Consider the following 19,097-nt stretch of genomic DNA (forward strand, 5'->3'; position numbering starts at 1 on the left):
CATCTATGTATACTGAAGAGAAATTGATTCATAGCAATACTGCTGCAGGCTGAAGAGGTGCCAAAGAAATGCCTCCACGTGGTCAGAGCTCAACAACATAGTGGCAACTTCTTTGAGCATCCATTAGGCAGGTCACTCAAATCACCTCCCACGGGAGTGCTGAGTCTGCATTAGCACCACTGGAAATGACATAGGAAGCAGCCACACAATCCATTTTGCGGGTAGATACTGTGATGTGGAGCCCAGACCATGCATGTCTATTTTTGGCAGCAGCACTGCAGCGGTAACATATGAATCAGGCCTCAAGTTGCAAGCTCCTTACCCGGCTTCAAGAATCCCCGGGAAAAATTTGCCCACTGTCTGCTAAGTTAGGGGATTCCTCCACCATGGAGTGGCTCTGCCAGAGCGGTGAAGAGAAAGCCTGGCACCCACAGTTGCTACCGAGACACCCAATGGACTGAAGTGCAAAGCTGGGCACTCAACTCTTACAAATCTCATTAGAGTAAAGTGTTTCTCTATTGCACCTTTAAATGCTAGAATGACAGCTACTAATTTGGACAAGGAGCAACAGCCAATCTAAATACAGTGGTACCTTGGTACTCAAACGGCTTGGCTCCTGAATAAATTGGCTCCCGAACGCCGCAAACCCGGAAGTAAGTGTTCCGGTTTGCTAATGTTTTTTAGAAGCCAAATGTCCAGCGTGGCTTCTGGTGGAGTGCAGGAAGCTCCTGCAGCCAATCGGAAGCCGCACCTTGGTTTTTGAATGGTTTCGGGAGTCGAATGGAACAGATTAAGTTTGAGAACAAAGGTACCACTGTAAATCTGATTTTGGACAAATGAATCTGGCTAATTCGGGCCTCAGCTGCATCTGTGCAGAGACTTTAGAGTACAGATACTGTATTTTTTGCTCTATAAGACTCACTTTTTCCCTCCTAAAAAGTAAGGGGAAATGTGTGTGCGTCTTATGGAGCGAATGCAGGCTGCGCAGCTATCACAGAAGCCAGAATAGCAAGAGGGATTGCTGCTTTCACTGTGCAGTGATCCCTCTTGCTGTTCTGGCTTCTGAGATTCAGAATATTTTTTTTCTTGTTTTCCTCCTCCAAAAACTTGTGGTCTTGTGGTCTGGTGCGTCTTATAGAGCGAAAAATACGGTAACTTTCATAAAAGAGAAATTGCTCATTTTCACATCTGAAGAAGCTCACAACACTATACAGTATCAGAGGCAACCTTTTAAAGCTGTGCTGGACCGGTAACTGGTAATACAGAGTTTTGAACATTAACATTAAAAGCTTTTTATTCGAGAGGGAAGGAAACCTGCAGAAACAATACACCAATGACATTGCATCTCAACAAAGGAGATATATAGGAAGAGAATATAGAAATGAAACTAAAAATAAGTTTTTCTATGTAGTTTTCAGAGGGAAAAAAATTGCGCACACCTGTCCAAAGACTTCTTCATTTACAGTGAATGTGAGATCTAGGATATCATGTATATCGTTGTCTTTCATCCACTGCAAACTCTGGTGGAACTCCTCATCAAGGTATTCCAAGTCACTCAGGTCACACAGTCTAACATAAACAAGAATAAATTAGAGGAGTGGAAATGATAGCAGTGGCGGAAGAGGCAGCATGTGAAGAGAAGTTAAGACAGAAAATTCTTACAATACTAGCAAGGGCAAAGAGAGACATCCAAAGAACCACCACTTAAGCTCAAAGGAATCTGGAAGTACTAATTTATCTTAATAGTAAAAGCAGTTATTTAATTACTGATGTATATATTTCCCCAAAGTACACATTAAAATCATAAAAGTCCTATATAACTTATTCGTTTGAATCTTTTTATTAAACAAAATAATTTTTGTTTCGTTTTGCACCCATGCTGATTTTAACCAAAATAACGAGTCTGCACACATTTACCTACCTACTCAAAGATATATTGGTCATCATTAGGAACCGGAGCCCTCCATGATCGGAGAGATCATGCTGACATTAATGCCAGCTTTGCATGTACCCATAACTACAATTATTTTCCCACAAATCGGAACAAAATCCATCTTTCCTCTTTCAGTTCCCCCCATGCATCTACTGTAGCAAAGTGAATGACCAAACCTAAAACTAGGGACCATTTTATACAGTCTAAATTAATTTATTGTTTGCATTCAATTTAATTATTTCTGGAAAAAGAAAGAAGAAATCCTGCTCTATTAATATGTAGTAAGGGTTAGACAACTGCAGGGAGCAAAGTGTTTTATTTCTACCTTCCAATTGCCTTGCCTGCTCAATATGGTACAGTGGAACCTCAGTTGTTGAATGTAATCCGTTCCGGAAAACCATTGAACAACCGAGGCACAATTGCCAGTCAGCAAATTCCTTTTAATAAATGAAGAAACACGCTCCAGAAGCTGTTCTGACTTCCGAGACATGTTTGAAAATGGAAGCATTCACTTTTGGGTTGTTGACGTTTGAGTTCCAAATTGTTTGGCTTCCGAAGTGTTCGACAACTGAGGTTCCACTGTAACTGTAAATTCATACCAAGATTACGCACAGAAAAATACAAGGTAAGAATTCATACAAGAAACAAAATATTTCAATAGTCAACTGCATACACGGAGGTTTACCTCTTGATGATAAAGCATTCATATGATCTCATTAGCAATCAATATCATTATAGCAGGCCTTAACTGGGCTTGTAATTAGACACCTATTTTGTGGACAAGAAATTGACAGAAGGTTCACCATGAAAAAGACTCATACTCACATTCTGAGGAGGGCTTTATAAAATGGTCGTGTGAAGAAGGCATCTAATAAATACTGGTGTATTAGAGCAAGACCCAGGATTCGACCACTAAACCTGAACCTGCGTAAGAGAAATTAAGAGAGCGGATCGGGCTTATTTTTTTGTTCAGTGATGAGCCTTTACAGCACTATCCACTAAAACCCCTTAAATACGCTTGTTAAAATAACATTCAGTTAGTATTATTTGGCATCACATTTCCACGTGGTCCTTTAGAAACGAAAACTTCATTAAGCTTCTTTATACAATGGCCGTCCTTCAAAAAAATTAAGAAATGGCAAGAAATGCAGCCGCTGAGGATAGATGGCACATCGATATTTATGATTAGCCTAAGTTCAGAGCAAGAGGAAAAATATTCTGGGGGAAATATCCTCTCTATTCAATATGTGTCACTCCATGGCTGAAGTAACTCCAACTGGGTAGGCAGGTGCTAGATTTTTCTGGTCAGGCTTTTGGGCCTTTAGCAACTGCAAAAACAGTTTTTTTAAAATGGGGGAGGTAAAGGTTTTTGCAGGCTTGGGGATAGGTCCGGCCCCGGTCAGTGTCAACAACCTTGAGCTAGTTAGACCAATTGGTTTGGCTCAGTATTAAGACAGCCTCCTATGGTCCTAGGTGTAGGTGGAAGAAAATCCTTCATCTTCTGGATCTCTGCCCAACATGCAACTTGTCAAAGCAACAGGATCCTTGGAAATAAAAACCTTGAAAAAGCAGTTTCATAGCCCCAGGGATTGGGGAGATATTATAAGACAACAGGAAGACCTACAGCAACAGCTGCATACTCAAGTTTGTGGAAGCCAACTGATACATATATGCAGTCCCCTTAAGCCACTATAACTCTGCCTGCAGGGGTCTGAGTTACTTATTTATTTACTGTGCAAAAAGCGTAACTCAGGCACCATACACACACACACACACACAGTGCTTTTTTTCTGGGGGTATGCAGACCCCTAAACGTTTTGTTAATCTAATTTTGGCCTCATTGAGGGGCAGTATTTCAATATGAGTAGGAAAATGAGAGTACCCCTAAATTTATTTATTTTTTAGAAAAAAACACTGTATATATTTTTAATCATGCGTAAAACAACATAACTCACAACATATCAACCACTTTGCTTTAAAATATCAGATCACATTCTTATGGCACCCATTGAAATATGCCTCAGACTACACAGGCCCCGCAGTTAAAAACAAAACAAAACGCAAAACTTAATGCGGAATAGTCCTAAATAGTATTGGGAATGACACTGTTTCTTCCTGCGTAAGAAAATGGGTCACTCTCTCTGCCCCCTCCCCCAATTCCCTAATCTGTATTCATGGAAAGGGCTCAGCCCAATGAGAGGCAGTAAACACTGATTGAAATCTCTTTCTGGCCGACCTTATTCTGTGTTTAATGTTATTTTTGCATCCGAATTGACAGAGTGGCTTTCTGTTGCAGCTATTGGGCTGTTTGCTTTCTAATACAAATGTGGATCCCCATAGAGCTGGTAAAACACTAACCAGTCATTCACGAAACCACAACTTTTTATTGATCCCCACACTGAACATGCAAGAAACAAGAGCAACATTTAACACGGGGGCGGGGGGAACATTTGCAAATTTCACTGGTGAATTAAAAAGAATGAAAGTTTTAGAACAGCACCTCAGTCCGAGAAGCTGATCAAAGACAAAAGATAAGCCATGATTTCTGGTTGTGCTTGTGTTCTGATGGATTGGGGTTTGTTTTGGGGATCTTCCCCCACACTGAAAGAATGAAATTCAGAAGGTGGCAGAAAACTGGAAATCTAGGAATGCTCTGTCCTGGATTTATGGTCTGTGTACAGCTCTTTTGGGGGATCCTATTCATGCAACTAAATAAACACATGTCAAAAGTAGGGGTCTATGGGTAGACAGTAATAATAATGTTTCATCATTCTTACCATTCATGGTGATTGTCCACAAAGGCAGACATGGGGCTTATTTGCACAGTGTAAGTATCGTTGGCTGAATATTCAAACAAGCCGTAATATGGGTTGAAGAGTTCTCTTGATACCAGGAAGAAAAACTCCCGTGAAGGACCACTGTAGTCCAGCCTTTGAAAAACAAAACAAAACAAAACAAAATTATTATTATTATTATTATTATGCAAGAATGAACTAAAACACATCTTAATCCTATATTCTCTGTAAGAGTACTTCCCATGATACTTTCAGAAAAGAATGTTTTATATTTATTTACCATTTGTAGTACTTAACATTTTGCTAAGTTCGGTTATTGTTCCTTATTTCCACTTGAGAATTTTGCATTGTGGCAGAATTGTACAACTCCCATTTAAAGGCAGAGACTGTATAATGTTGTCTATTCGATGGTTGTCCATGCACGGGACTGGTTCAACTGCACTTCAGTTCAGAAGAAAAATAATGCATTGTTCCTAAATTCTATTTTGGACATCTCCAGTTCTTCTAAGAGCTCTGGGCCAGGGTTCAAATCCCTACTCAGCCATGAAATTCACTGGGTGACCATGAGCCAGTCACTCACTCTCAATCTAACTGACATCACAGGGTTGTTGTAAGGATTAAATGGGAAGGAGGAGAACTAAGCATGTGCCGCCTTGAGCTCATTCCAGGCAATGTGAAAGTAGAAATGTAATAAATAAATACCGTATTTTTCGCTCCATAAGGCGCACCGGACCATAAGGTGCACCTAGTTTTTAGGGGGGGATCAAGAAAAAAAATCTTATTCCCCCCCCCCTCAGCCCAAAGAGCAAAGAAGCCAAGACAGCGAGCGGGATGGATCCCGCTTGCTGCGGTGGCTTTGTTTTTAGCCGTGCGCAACCTCTCCCAGCTGGATAGGTTGCAAGTGGCTTTGGCAGAAGCCAAGGCAGCGAGTGGGATCCATCCCACTCGCTCCCTTGGCTTTGTTTTTAGCTGCGGGGCTGGGGAAGCCTGAGCTTCCCCGAACCCAGCCCCCAGAACAGGTCGGGGAGCGGCGGCAAGGTTGCGCGCAGCCTTGCCGCCGCTCCCGGAGCTTGCAGGGCTGGCGGGGGAAGCCCGGGTCCCCCCCTCCAGCCCCAGGGACCACACATTCGCTCCATAAGATGCACAGACATTTCCCCTTAGTTTTTAAGAGGAAAAAAGTGTGTCTTATGGAGCAAAAAATACGGTAAATGGCACATCCCAATACATGCTATGCAATTTTCAACATATCACAGATCAAAGCTGGAAATGGAAAATACTAATCTCCACATTGCACCTTTGCACAATGGAACTAATATTGCAATTTCACAATATGTCTTTTCCATTAAGAATAAACTGAAATTATTCTGATGCTGTCATTTTACTTGACTTATTTCCCCCTCCCCTTCCTTTAGGGTTCTGCATTTTGTTAAGGGAGCTACAACTCACTTAAGACCCTTTGTTTATCAGGGCCAGTAATCCTGAACTGTCAGAAACATAAGGAAATTCACTTCCCAGATGACAGTTAAGTGGACACACATTGAAGAGATTATCTGACTTAAACAGCAGTGAGCTAAGTTCAGTGTCTTGCCGTTCTTCATGGGCTCATAACCCAAGGAGATTAAAGAAGATACGGTTAATACTCAACAGCAGGTCATGTTCCTCAGATATTTTGCTTCCATGCTTTGTTTTATTGAAACCATCGGTGAGGACCCCAATTCGCATGAGTATGATGTTACAAACAGGATTAAAAAATTTACAAAGTTCCAGTTCCACGCTCAGGATGCTCATTTTTCAGCACCGCTCAAAACCCACAGAAGGAAATTAATACGGAAGATCTTCCCATCTGGCTGGGCATGAGCAAAGAAATTCCACCCAGCAACTAGGCAAAAGGAACTCTCACTTCCCTTTGGACTTCTAGGAAAGGGTAACGGTCAATATTGAGAACAGTGAAACAGCAGTTCACCACAGTCAGGGCCGGCCCAAGACATTTTGGCACCTAAGGCGAACAACAAAATGGTGCCCCCTTCCCGCCAGGGAAAAAGGGGCGAATGAAGAGTGGGAACAAGTGGGGGGAAACAATCTACACTGGGATGTGATACCCCCATGCACCCTGTCGCCTGAGGAAGGCACCTCACTTGGTCTTATGGAACGGCCCTGACCATGTGCTCTTCAGTAAAAAGGTAAAGGGACCCCTGACCATTAGGTCCAGTCGTGACCGACTCTGGGGTTGCGGCGTTCATCTCGCTTTATTGGCCGAGGGCGCTGGGGTACAGCTTCCGGGTCATGTGGCCAGCATGACTAAGCCACTTCTGGCGAACCAGAGCAGCGCACGGAAACGCCATTTACCTTCCCGCTGGAGCGGTACCTATTTATCTACTTGCACTTTGATGTGCTTTCGAACTGCTAGGTTGGCAGGAGCAGGGACCGAGCAACGGGAGCTCACCCCATCACGGGGATTCGAACTGCCGACCTTCTGATCGGCAAGTCCTAGGCTCTGTGGTTTAACCCACAGCGCCACCCGCGCCCCACGTGCTCTTCAGTAGTAGAGCACATATGTTGCAAATGAAAAGTCAGATCCAACCCCAGACTTTTCCAAGTAGGAGTGAAAAGGGCCCCTTGGCTGAAACCCTGGAGAACCAAGGCCAGTCAGGTTAGACAATCCTGAGCTGGATGGACTAACTCAGTTATAAGGGAGCTTCTTGCGTTGTTACACTGTCTTCAGTTCCAATAGGATGTTGGCTGCTCTGCTCCCAACTGCTCAGAGTAGGCAAAACAATGAACGTTTGCTGAGGAGTGATCTGAGGCTCTAAGGGAGATAGATGGACTTGCTCTGCTTGGCTACTGGAGATTGAGATGGAGAGCAGAGGGACAGCTGCTGTGAGGACTTGACTTTTGAGTCCATTGAGGAAAAATCATAACCCCCTATATTTTTTTTCTTCAAACTTCCTAAGAATAGCTAAGCGCAAGGACGCAGGCCTGGCTGAGGGACATTGCCTACTGGTGAATGATCCTTGGAGCACAGCTCACAGCTATAGGAAGCAGTGTAACACTTTAACAATAAACATAACAATTAATCACACAACACATCTTTGTTATGGAATTGCTCTGCCAGCATAAACCACATTTCACCACATTTCAGCATTAGCTTGTCCTCATCAAAATTCATCAACATGTTACTGCGCATTTTTGCAACCAATTTCCCCTCACACTGGTTGTTGTTTTTTTAAGCTTACATTCACTAATACATGGATTTTTAGGCACATTTTCCCTAAGATATGCACTTTTGTACACATTTCTGGTTGTAGAACTGAATCACAAAATTTGAAGAAATGCTAATTTCAAAGGACAGCTGCATTTTGGTTCACATGCACTTTCAGGAAGTGCAAATTAGGTGGGTTTGAGAACCTAACCAAAATTCTTTTCCATTCACAATCCAAGACAGTTTATTCTGTAAAGCTGGCATGTGATTTTTGAAAGGACTTGATTTGCAGGATTTTCCAACCTAGCATAAATGTGTTTCTTCCACTGAAAGGCACAGAGTGCTGAATATTTTCCATTTAACAACATTCCATGTACAAGCCTGGCTGAATCACAAGTGAATAGCCTTGGACAATGCATTATATATTTTTAATTAAGTTGAATTTGAATGGTTCCTATCTATCTATCTATCTATCTATCTATCTATCTATCTATATGAATGAAAGGATTCTAGCCTAGAATCTTCCAGACTGACATGTCTGTTTTCTGTAGCAAAGCAGAGTTTGATTAGAGAGCCCAATCAAATATGCAATTCCCCATCTGCTGTACTGAAAACAAACAGTCTTAAGGAAATCTATACATGTGATTTATTTGAATGTGTAACTCAAGGAAAAATGAGTGAATGGAACGTGCATTCGCACACGCTTCACTCACTTAGCCTACTAACTAATTGACTTACTAAGCAGGCTTCCTCTTCTGTCCCAGACTGAGATTGTAAATTTGAGATGAAAACCCACAGAAGTTCGTGTTGCACAAGACTAATTTCAGAGAGATGATAGGTATGATAATGAGGCAGGCAAATGTGTATCATTTTAAAAAACAAAAAACACCAAAATCACTAAGTTTGTTGGCGGGTGCAGCAAAAACACCCAAGGCAACTTTCAACAAAAGAAAATTCACACTCATTTGAAAAATACCATGGTGCTGTGTTCCAACGGCTGCTCTTTAAAAAGAGAGATCCTACCTTACTGTTTTTGCTTTGTTATCTTATATTGCTTTTGAAGCAAAGTGCCACTAAGCTCGATAGAAAGGTTGCTGTGTCCTGGCTGCCTACACACCTGAAAGCCTGAGAAAACATTAATTCAACTTCAATTAATCATGTTTTTTTTTAAAGATTCCTGTCCTTTGAACAAACCTTTCCAGTCAGAATCAACAAGTTTGCTAACCCTATTACATAGAATGAGCCACCGAGCCAAATTATGGACCGGACCATTCAGATTTCCTACTCATAGCCATTATTCCCACAGGGAGAAAGGTTCGTGCTCACATCTTCTTGCCTAAACCCAAAGCTGTTCTAATGCGAGCAGTTAATCAAGTTTGGTACAGACGTAGCTTACACATGAGGTGCCCTATGACTGGCCCCAAGTCACATGGGTTGCATGATGTCAGTCACCAGGTGACTTGTCTGACGATCTTAACTGTGAACGTTAAGCTGCATTCCTGATTGCTGGAATATGAGGCAGCCTTTTTGCTATCTGGCTAGAATTAAGTGCACCTTTGGAATACGGACTGATAATTATTCTACATCTGGAACCCTAATGCCAAATCTTACCACCAGGATTAGGCAGAGTTGCATTTTCTTCGCCTATTTCTAAATGTCTGATTTCACTGTTCTTTCTGACCCCTCTTGCATACGAACTGGTTAAACGTATTGCAGTTTTGCCTGGTCGTTTTTTCAATATACTCTTGTCTAATGCTAACAACAGCTTCTTGTTGTTTGGGTCTTAAAACCGCCAACGACAACGTAATTACAGGGATTACCTTTGGGGGCATTTGGAAAGCAGCATTGTGCCAAGCAGAGAGCACACAGACTTACTTTCTGCTTTCTAGTAAGCCAAGTCTTGCACATGTCTTTCAGGAGGAGGTGTTGCAACACATTTGGAATGAGACAAAGGAGCAAAAAAGTGCAGGCCGTTTCCTGTTCCTCCACAATACCCAGGCATGCAAAACTGCTCCCAGTTATAGTGAAAGTTCAAGGCACTGCCCTCAAGAGTTTGGCATTATAACCCTTCAAAACTGACCTCCTGCTATCTCTGTCGGACAGGACCAGTTGCTATATCCTGGTTTTCACCCTGCTAATGATTCCTGTTAACAGCCACTTTTTACAATTTCTAGAAAATGGAAGCCTTGCACGATTACTGTAGTTTATTCACACCTTCAACAATGCGACAGGAAAGTGTTAAGCTTCCCTTCGTAGCAGAGAAAACCCCTTCCTTGTTAAACAACAAACTTTTGCAAAACAAAAACAAACAACAAGAACTTCAGATGAACCTTTTTATATTTCCTTGACAAAAAATGGAATGAGACCTATCCGTTCTCACCCATTCTGACTCTCATACATATCTAAGTGGTTGCATTATTGTCTGGGCATAACTAAGCTTGGCCTTCTTTATATGAGGCAGAAAAGCAACATGCAAAAGTTTAAATAAATTACCGTAGTTTTCGCTCTTTAAGATGCACCAGACCACAAGACGCACCTAGTTTTTGGAGGAGGAAAACAAGAAAAAAAAATCTGAATCTCAGAAGCCAGAACAGCAAGAGGGATCGCTACGCAGTGAAAACAGCAATCCCTCTTGCTGTTCTGGCTTCCGGGATAGCTGCGCAGCCTGCATTCACTCCATAAGACGCACACACATTTCCCCTTACTTTTTAGGAGGGGAAAAGTGAGTCTTATAGAGCAAAAAATACGGTAATTAAAAATATTAAGCACATAAGCCCCTCCAAACCCCAACCAAGGTACCTCCAGTGATATACTGCATCTGCTGCTTTTTCTTGGTGCAAAACTTTATTTTACAGGTGCATTTGTAGAATTCTATGGCGTATATATATCACTGCTCTTTCAACATCTAGCCAACAAGAAATAGATATGGCTGGTTGGCAATAAATGAAATGTAGTTTTCTTCCACGAATGGATTGAGCCAACAGCACCAACCAAGTGTAACTCTACAAACTGGATTTTCCAATGTCCAAGTGTCAGTTCAGGCAGCTTGGAGATAATGAGGCTGCAATCATCTACTCACTCAACTTGATAGTAAGCCCTAATGATCTCAATGGGGCTTACTTCTCAGTAGACGAGGAGAGGGTTTGCACTGTAAAGTGAGTAATGCTGGCCGGAACCCAAGCAGAAAATACAAACATTGCCTCTACTACACCTTCAGGACCAGACAGGTTAGCCTGATTCACAATTATTCATTCCACAACGTTGATAGTGAATGAAGGTAGCTTATTCTAGAAATCTGTGTATTAACACCAATGAATGGAAAGAACTTCTCTTGAACTCCCGCACTGCAATATTTTAAGGTTGTGTGTGTGTTTTAAAAAAGGATGCCATTAATCATCATCAGTACAGCAATGCCATTAACATTCCTTCTGTGCTTGGGCAAGATGAGAAATGTTAACCCAGCCTGAAGACATCTCCCGGGTAAGCTTGCAATGGGGCATGTTGAAAGATATGTGGATGCCATTGACATGACACTGCACATTGGGGAGAGTGGCAAAACAGACCTATCACTAGGGTTACCATGTAGAACCTTTATTCATTGGTGAATTGCCTGCGTACCATATGGGCCAAGACTGTTCTTATAAGACAAACATCTGCATGAGGGTTTAATGCTGGACTTCTCTAAACTAGACTTGGTCTCTTTAATAACAAATGTCCCCATAAGTTCTTCCACTTTATGGAACTACAAACGACCAGGAGTTATAGGGAATACCCGCATAACTTCTACTTTTTAAGTCTGTTTCAATATGGCCTGGAGGGACTGAGCACGTGTTTTGTGCAATTCTCTTAAATGAAAGCATTTTTTACAGGTCAAAAGCATTATGAGGGTATCAGCTTTCAGTTTTATTCATTTTTTTAAGTTCACGTTTCTAGCCGTCATGGCTGCCAAATACATGAAAATTGGGAGAAATATTCAGCGATATTTCTAAAGCTTAAAAGGGTGTTCAGCTGAGATTCCTTCTGTCAGCATGACCAAAATAGCTCCTTGTTCCTCCCCATGACTACCAGAAACAATAATATATTGTGCAATACAAGGAAATTTAATCTTCGAGTGCGCCTCTTCCGAATTAAGATTTTTATCGCGTGCCCACATGGATCAGAAAGTCGCTGCACGGGTCGTAGGAAAATGTGGCTTTAGAAAAGAAGCTGATGGCCGCTACGTGTATCTTTAAGGTTTTGGGAGCACGTCCCAAATCGTCAAGATGGGAAAGGTACTGAAGAACATCGTCAGTGGTGGGTGGCACGTTATGCGACAGCCCAGATAACCCAGACCTGAAACCCAGGAAATCGCACCAGGCCTTCTTGTAAGACCTGAGAGTGAAGGGTGCGACAGACGCTAATACTCCCTGAATCACTTTGCGTCTCCAACGTTCCACAGGTGCTCCGGAAAGGGTTCGGGCAACGGTTGTGCACCAGGTGCTAGCGACCGGCCCTATGTTCTGAGGTGCAAAGCAAACCCAAGGTAGCAGTGTCTCCAAAGTCTGACGATGCAATTTTCAGTTTGGTGCCCAGAAGAAAAGATGCAAAGGCCCCTCTTCTCAGTATAACCACTTGTACTTATTTGTTGCGGCTGAGCACTTTAGCCTGTTCCATATTTTGTGTTTCATAAGTCTTATGGTTGAGTTTGATTTTTGTGAGCTGCTTTGAGTGTAGGAGAAGTGGAACAGAAACACTATAATGTGTTTATTTTAAAAAGGGAGAGTAATTTGGTTTGGCTTAGCACAATATTTTGATTTTTCAAGTGCACAGTACACATAGCCGGAGTGTTATCTCACTATGAGCTTCACAAACTTTTTATGATGTCTGGATAGAGTACCAAGAGAAAGAAAACTGAGTTGGCCCGCAGCTTGCAAGAGGCTACATATATAGCAGAGGCAGCCAATGTGGTGCCTTCCAGATGCCGTCGGACTACAACTCCCATGAACCCCAGCCAGCCTAGCCAATGGTCATGGATGATGGGGGTTGTAGTCCACCAGCATCTGGAGGAACCTGATATAGAGAAACTCATCTCTTACTTTCCTTCCACATACATACAAAGAGTTGCAGCATTTGAATTAGCATGGTTTGCTGCCGACACACGAAAACAACCTAATTCTAGCCAATGCTTTCCTGCAAATAGTTAACATGCCTCCTTGCTGCACTGTTCATTCATTGCAACTCCTCCTGACAGCCAGGTTACTTGTACAATTTAAGAACTGGCACAAGGCTGAAGTAATGCCAAACCAGCAAAACACTTGCACACAACAGCTGCAGGAGCAAATGCTTAACTGTTCCAGCACACAAACGTTATAGCTTGTAGCTTGCTCTCTTTGGGCATGCAGATGGGCAGGGGGGACAGACCAGAATGATTCACATTGTGCTGGTGACGGACACCCAGGCAAAAGCCTGCCCTCATTTGTTAATGCGTTCCATATCACGTTATATATAAACGTTCAATCACTGAAAAATGGTTTTCTGAATTTATTTACAGCAAGCATTTGTATATCGCCTTCTGGCTTTCAAAAGGGCCCCAAAGGTGGTTCACATTATTGATACAACATAAAATAAGAATGGGAGGAAGAAAGGGGAGATCGTTCCGTCAAGCAAGCAAAAACGTTTGCAGTGACGGAACATTCATAACGGCACAACACTGAATTCCTCCCATAAAGTTTAATTTTAAATTTATTAATACAATCACAAGAAGAAGATAGTAGCGTATTCATCATCAGCGATGTTGAAGGGACTATTTAATATGTGCTGGTAGCACTCTCAAACCACTTCCAAAACTTGATTATTAGTATTGTCAATATTAACGATTATTAATATAACTGATTACGTTATTGGTGTGTGGAATTCACATATCCTCAGTGACAAAATATTCTGTATGCATGTTGAGGAAATGAACATTACAACACCTGAATCATTTGCTACATTGTGCGCGCGCACACACACAAATCAGCTTGCAAGACCCTAACTGAGATTATATAGGAGTGCCTTTCTTCCTCTAACAGAAGTGCATTTTGAGCAGAAGTAGCAAATTGTGCAAAATAGAAGAAGGAAGGAAGGAAGGAAGGAAGGAAGGAAGGAAGGAAGGAAGGAAGGAAGGAAGGAACAATGACCCTCTAGTTCTTTTAAGCTTCTGGTCTAACCTCGCCAAATTCTTGAACAGCTCAATAATTTTTATAATGTCAATCTTCTCTCATTCATTGCCTGAAGCATCTACTGCAACGGCTGTAGAAAATTCAAACCATGCTGCAGTTTTCTAGATCTCTAGCAAAACTATTTCCAACCCTTCGAAGCAAACTTGGGAGTGCAAAGCAATATGCAGGATGGAGCTCTCCCTGCCAAAAACAGATCTGGAAGGAACTCAACATATACACAGTTTAATTGATGCTTTGCAAAGGAATTCACATGTCACAAAGCTCGGAGAACTTATTTTCGAACAGCTGTAAGTTCTAGGCTTATGAGAGGCATTTCCTGGCTGTAATCCTTCCTCTTCTCGCTCTAGACCGCAAACAGTAGATGAAATACTTGAGCGCAGCTGCGAAGTGTAGTACAAAGTACATACTGTATTGGGGGCCACTTCCCTTTTCTACTCACCCTTCCTCTCCGACAAACGTGACATACAGTTTATTTCTTTGCAGGTCCTTTCTTGAATAACCCATAATTTGGTTGAAGGCATCTTCCAGCAAATGGTCTCTCCTGATAATTAATCTGCACAATGAAACAAAATGGAATCAAAGGAGGCCATAATTTGTAGCTTAAATGTTTTTCCCCCTAGTTATATTTAGACTGCCTGGGAAAGTTAGCACTACAAGCCATGTCTTAGGAGCCAATCTAACATTTCTTAGGATTCATTTAGATAACAGTTTCCTAGGCATTGTGCCAGAGTAATAGGAATGGATACTTCTTCTTTTCCTCCCCTCATAAGGACAACAGGGTGCTTACCTAAAGAAATAAACTGTGTAGGCAATTCAGTTGATGTTGGTCCAGCACCAGCATGATTCGGCAAAGGCAGAAGCAGCCTGAAAAGTCTGAACTACAGAGACTGACGCCAAACGTTTCCAGCACTTACAGTTTGCAATGACCGGGAATGTCTTTAATACACATGATGCAGAAAACCAATGGAATTCTGCCAAAAGGACTAGGTGAGAATGGCGGGACCTAAATTCTTGAGTGGCCGCTATTTGGTGGAAAGTGTTTGCCAAAACCAAAAGCTGTTGGATGAAAGATGATCACTCACCTATGGACATCCCTTGTAAGGTTAAGAACCCCTGGATGGTTAAGTCTAGTCAAAGGCGACTATGCGGTTGCGGTGCTCATCTCGCTTTCAAGCCGAGGGAGCCGGGGTTTGTCCACAGACAGTTTTCCGGGTCATGTGGCCAGCAGGACTAAACTGCTTCTGGCGCAACAGAACACCGTGATGGAAACCAGAGTGCATGGAAACACAGTTTACCTTCCCACTGCAGCGGTATCTATTTATCTACTTGCACTGGCATGCTTTCGAACTGCTAGGTAGGCAGGAGCTGGGACAGAGCAACGGGAGCTCACCCCATCACGTGGATTTGAACCGCCAACCTTCTGATCAGCAAGCCCACTATATATATATATATATATATATATATATATATATATATATATATATTAAAAACCACTGAAAGATGGTGACACACACCTGCCATGTAATGTCTAATTTGGTCCCAAGTGGGCATTTGAACCTGAGTTTCCAACATCCCAAGGGACGCAGGTGGCGCTGTGGGTTAAACCACAGAGCCTAGGACTTGCCGATCAGAAGGTCGGCGGTTCGAATCCCCGCGATGGGGTGAGCTCCCGTTGCTTGGTTCCTGCTCCTGCCAACCTAGCAGTTCGAAAGCACGTCAAAGTGCAAGTAGATAAATAGGTACCACTCTGGCGGGAAGGTAAACGGCGTTTCCGTGTGCTGCTCTGGTTCGCCAGAAGCAGCTTAGTCATGCTGGCCACATGACCCGGAAGCTGTCTGCAGACAAACGGCGGCTCCGTCGGCCAATAAAGCGAAATGAGCGCCGCAACCCCAGAGTCGGTCACAACTGGACCTAATGGTCAGGGGTCCCTTTACCCTTTACCTTCCAACATCCCAACCCAACACGTTAGCTGACATATCCTGGGAGCCTCTTTGCTCTTGACGGCAGCAACTAATACTTGGTGCCACGTTGATTTATTCCATAAATAAATATACATTTTTATTTATTTATTTTTAAAGAAATACACCGCCACACCTAAAAGCAGTTTATGAAACCAAAGTGGTTTCCCACCCCCACCCCCCAAAAAACCCCATTATGGATTGTCAGGGGGAAATGACAGATCACATGAAAATGAATTGTTATCAATTTGGAGGTGGGACGCCAAAACCTTAGAAATTAATAAATGGTAGGACATCCGATTTTTTGGGATGTGAAGGGAGAAATACAAGCTGCAGAGGGATTGCTGGGCCAACCTATGCAAAAATACCTAGTCAAGCTAGGGCCATTAAGAAACAATATAGGGCCATTGAGGGTCATTGGCAATGCAAGAGAATTGTCCTCCTTCCTTGCCCTGAGGTGTGAACAGAGACTGGGGGTTTGGGGGGTTACCAGGGTAACTGGGTATGAGGTGATAGGAAGGAAGGAAGGAAGGAAGGAGGACTGGGATCCATCTTGGGCAGGCTGGCTGAAGGCTGGGCTGCACTGCTGTGGTGGACAAATCCCTCTTGAAATGACCATGCTGTAAGATCTGGACTCCCTTCATGCAGACTGAAGGTGTAAATAGGTGAATAAGCCATATTTCTTAAAGCTATGAGAGTCTCTGCCATGTCTCAATTCCCCTAAAGGACCACGGATCCTGGGTAAGAGCCCAGAAACCCATGAGCTCTTGTCACTGCTCGGCAGAGAGAGCGGAAGGCACCCAACTTTTGTAACAGTGTGTAAAAGAACTCGGATGTCCTACTTCTTTCAGAAAAACCACTTGTGGTAGGATTTGGACTGAGGAAGCGGCAAGCTTCAAAAGGTTCAAGCACACCTCATCCCTCTCCTCTGCCTTCTCAAAACGGCTTTTCTTTAAAAACAAACAAAATACTTCAATCTTGGGGCGCTGCGGCATGCATTAGTGGGAATAAATTGACCGTGGCACAGTGTTCTATTTCTGAAATATGCTCGGCTCTATGTAAGACTTCTACATACTTCAATTTCCCTGGGCCTTGTCCGTATCCTTTAGTCTCCAGCTTCCTGTAGAAATTCCTCAGCTTGGCTTCAAAATCTCTTTTATACGGAGCAGGCGCTCGTGCGTTAGCACGTGTAGTACCTGCAACGAAGCCAGAAGAAGAGGCACAAGACCTGTTTTATTAAGATCATTGTCACTCACCTTCCTGTCAGAAACGTTCAAGACTGGGAGGAAGAGGAAAGTGCAGTAACACCACATGCAACATATACTGGGAGGAAAGTTGTAAATTCTAAGTGTGGGGACCGGAAGAAGAATGGTAAGATTCCTGGACAATTGGTGATGCACAAAACCAGACTCTACACCCATCATCTGAAGCCCTTCTTCATGTGCCTCCTCCTTGAGAGGTCCAGAGGGTGGCAACACGAGAACGGGCCTTCTCTGCAGTGGCTCCCTGTTCATGGAATGCTCTCCCCAGGGAGGTTCGCCTGGCGCCTTCATTATGCTTTTTAGGTGCCAGGCAAAAGTGTTCCTCTTGGGCTTTATATCCTACAGCCTTTTAAATGTGTCTGTGGGGAAGGGGGGTTATTGTTTTGTTGTTTGGGTTTAATGATTTACTTGTGTTTTTATTTTGTGTTTTATCTTGTGAACCGTCATGAACTGTTTTGATGAAGGGCGGCATATAGATTTAGTAACTATAAATATAATAAATAAACAACAAGCCCGCTGTCGAGGGGGTCTTTATTTTTTGCAAAGAAGGCTCGACTAGGTGGGCCTGACCAGATCCAGGAGGACAAGTCTCAGATCTTTTAGCAACAGTGCATGTTTCAGATTATTTAACACAGATTAGTTATGCCTTAACTATTAGGAGATCCCTAGTATGAGCTCTTACTTTCCAAATTTGGTATCAGTAGGCCACAGGGGTTCTAGTAAGTATAAAAAAAAGGGGGGGGGAGAAAACTGAAGCCAACCTACCCCTCTTAAAGTGTGTGGTGGTTTTAAACCATGATGGACTAGTAAAAGAACTGGACTGACACAGAACAAGAAGGGGGAGACTTTGTTTTGCATAAGCGTATTATATGAGCATATGACCATTTTAATATGACAACTGTGGATTTTCTCTTAACCATCAGGAGAGAAAACGAAAGCTATGCATCCTTAATTGGAAATTTAATTGGCATTTCATAAGTGATGCCTTTGCGTAGCCTGGAGAACACACATTTAAATATACATTTCTGAATGAATTAAGGGAGCATACTATTGAAAATATATGAACATCCACAACAATACATTCACACACAAAGAGGGTAAACCTATACATGTCTACTCAGAAGTAAATCCACGGAGTTCCTAAGTAAGCGTGTAGGGCTGCAGCCTCCTCCCCCGCCCCCAAAAAGGCCGTTCTAAAACATTTAGAAAAAGAGCATGCCTGATTTTTGTTCAAACCAAGATGCAGTAATCTGCTCTAGTCATCTGTGGAAATATCTAAAAGCACAAATTACTTGAATTGCCAGTTGCAACCTCAGAAACCTGCTTTAACTTCTGGTGTAAGATGACTCATAACAAAACACATGCCTAATTTTGAAAGTTAACTTCCAGACTTAGCATCTCTCAAGAGAGAACTATGTGCAGGGGGGACGGGAAACAACATTTAACAAAATGCGCTGCATTTCTGTTTACTGTAACTCTTAAGCTAAGCAAGTAAATGAACTACAAGCGCTATCTTTGGGGAAAACTTTAGTGAAGCAACTTCCTATTTTACTTCAAAGATTAAGGTAAAGGTAAAGGTACCCCTGCCCGTACGGGCCAGTCTTGACAGACTCTGGGGTTGTGCGCCCATCTCACTCAAGAGGCCGGGGGCCAGCGCTGTCCGGAGACACTTCCGGGTCACGTGGCCAGCGTGACAAGCTGCATCTGGTGAACCAGAGCCGCACACGGAAACGCCGTTTACCTTCCCGCT

At 42.8% G+C, this 19,097-nt stretch overlaps 1 protein-coding gene across 5 annotated transcripts in view; it reads right to left on the reverse strand.

Annotated features, from left to right (window-relative positions):
• HECW2 (HECT, C2 and WW domain containing E3 ubiquitin protein ligase 2) overlaps positions 1–19,097 on the reverse strand; it is a 188,776-nt gene that overhangs the window by 14,275 nt on the left and 155,404 nt on the right. For 4 of the 5 annotated variants that reach the window (XM_028750866.2, XM_077917435.1, XM_077917437.1 and 1 more), the window contains 5 exons: positions 17,161–17,281; positions 14,567–14,680; positions 4,711–4,863; positions 2,759–2,857; positions 1,440–1,569 (listed from right to left, as the gene is read on the reverse strand). In XM_028750866.2, the coding sequence (XP_028606699.2) occupies positions 1,440–1,569; positions 2,759–2,857; positions 4,711–4,863; positions 14,567–14,680; positions 17,161–17,281 (617 nt within the window). The remainder of the gene's footprint in view (positions 1–1,439; positions 1,570–2,758; positions 2,858–4,710; positions 4,864–14,566; positions 14,681–17,160; positions 17,282–19,097) is intronic. The other variant, XM_028750889.2, reaches the window with a different exon arrangement.

The sequence above is a fragment of the Podarcis muralis genome, chromosome 1 (genome assembly GCF_964188315.1).
Source record: "Podarcis muralis chromosome 1, rPodMur119.hap1.1, whole genome shotgun sequence".
NCBI classification, from domain to species: domain Eukaryota; kingdom Metazoa; phylum Chordata; class Lepidosauria; order Squamata; family Lacertidae; genus Podarcis; species Podarcis muralis.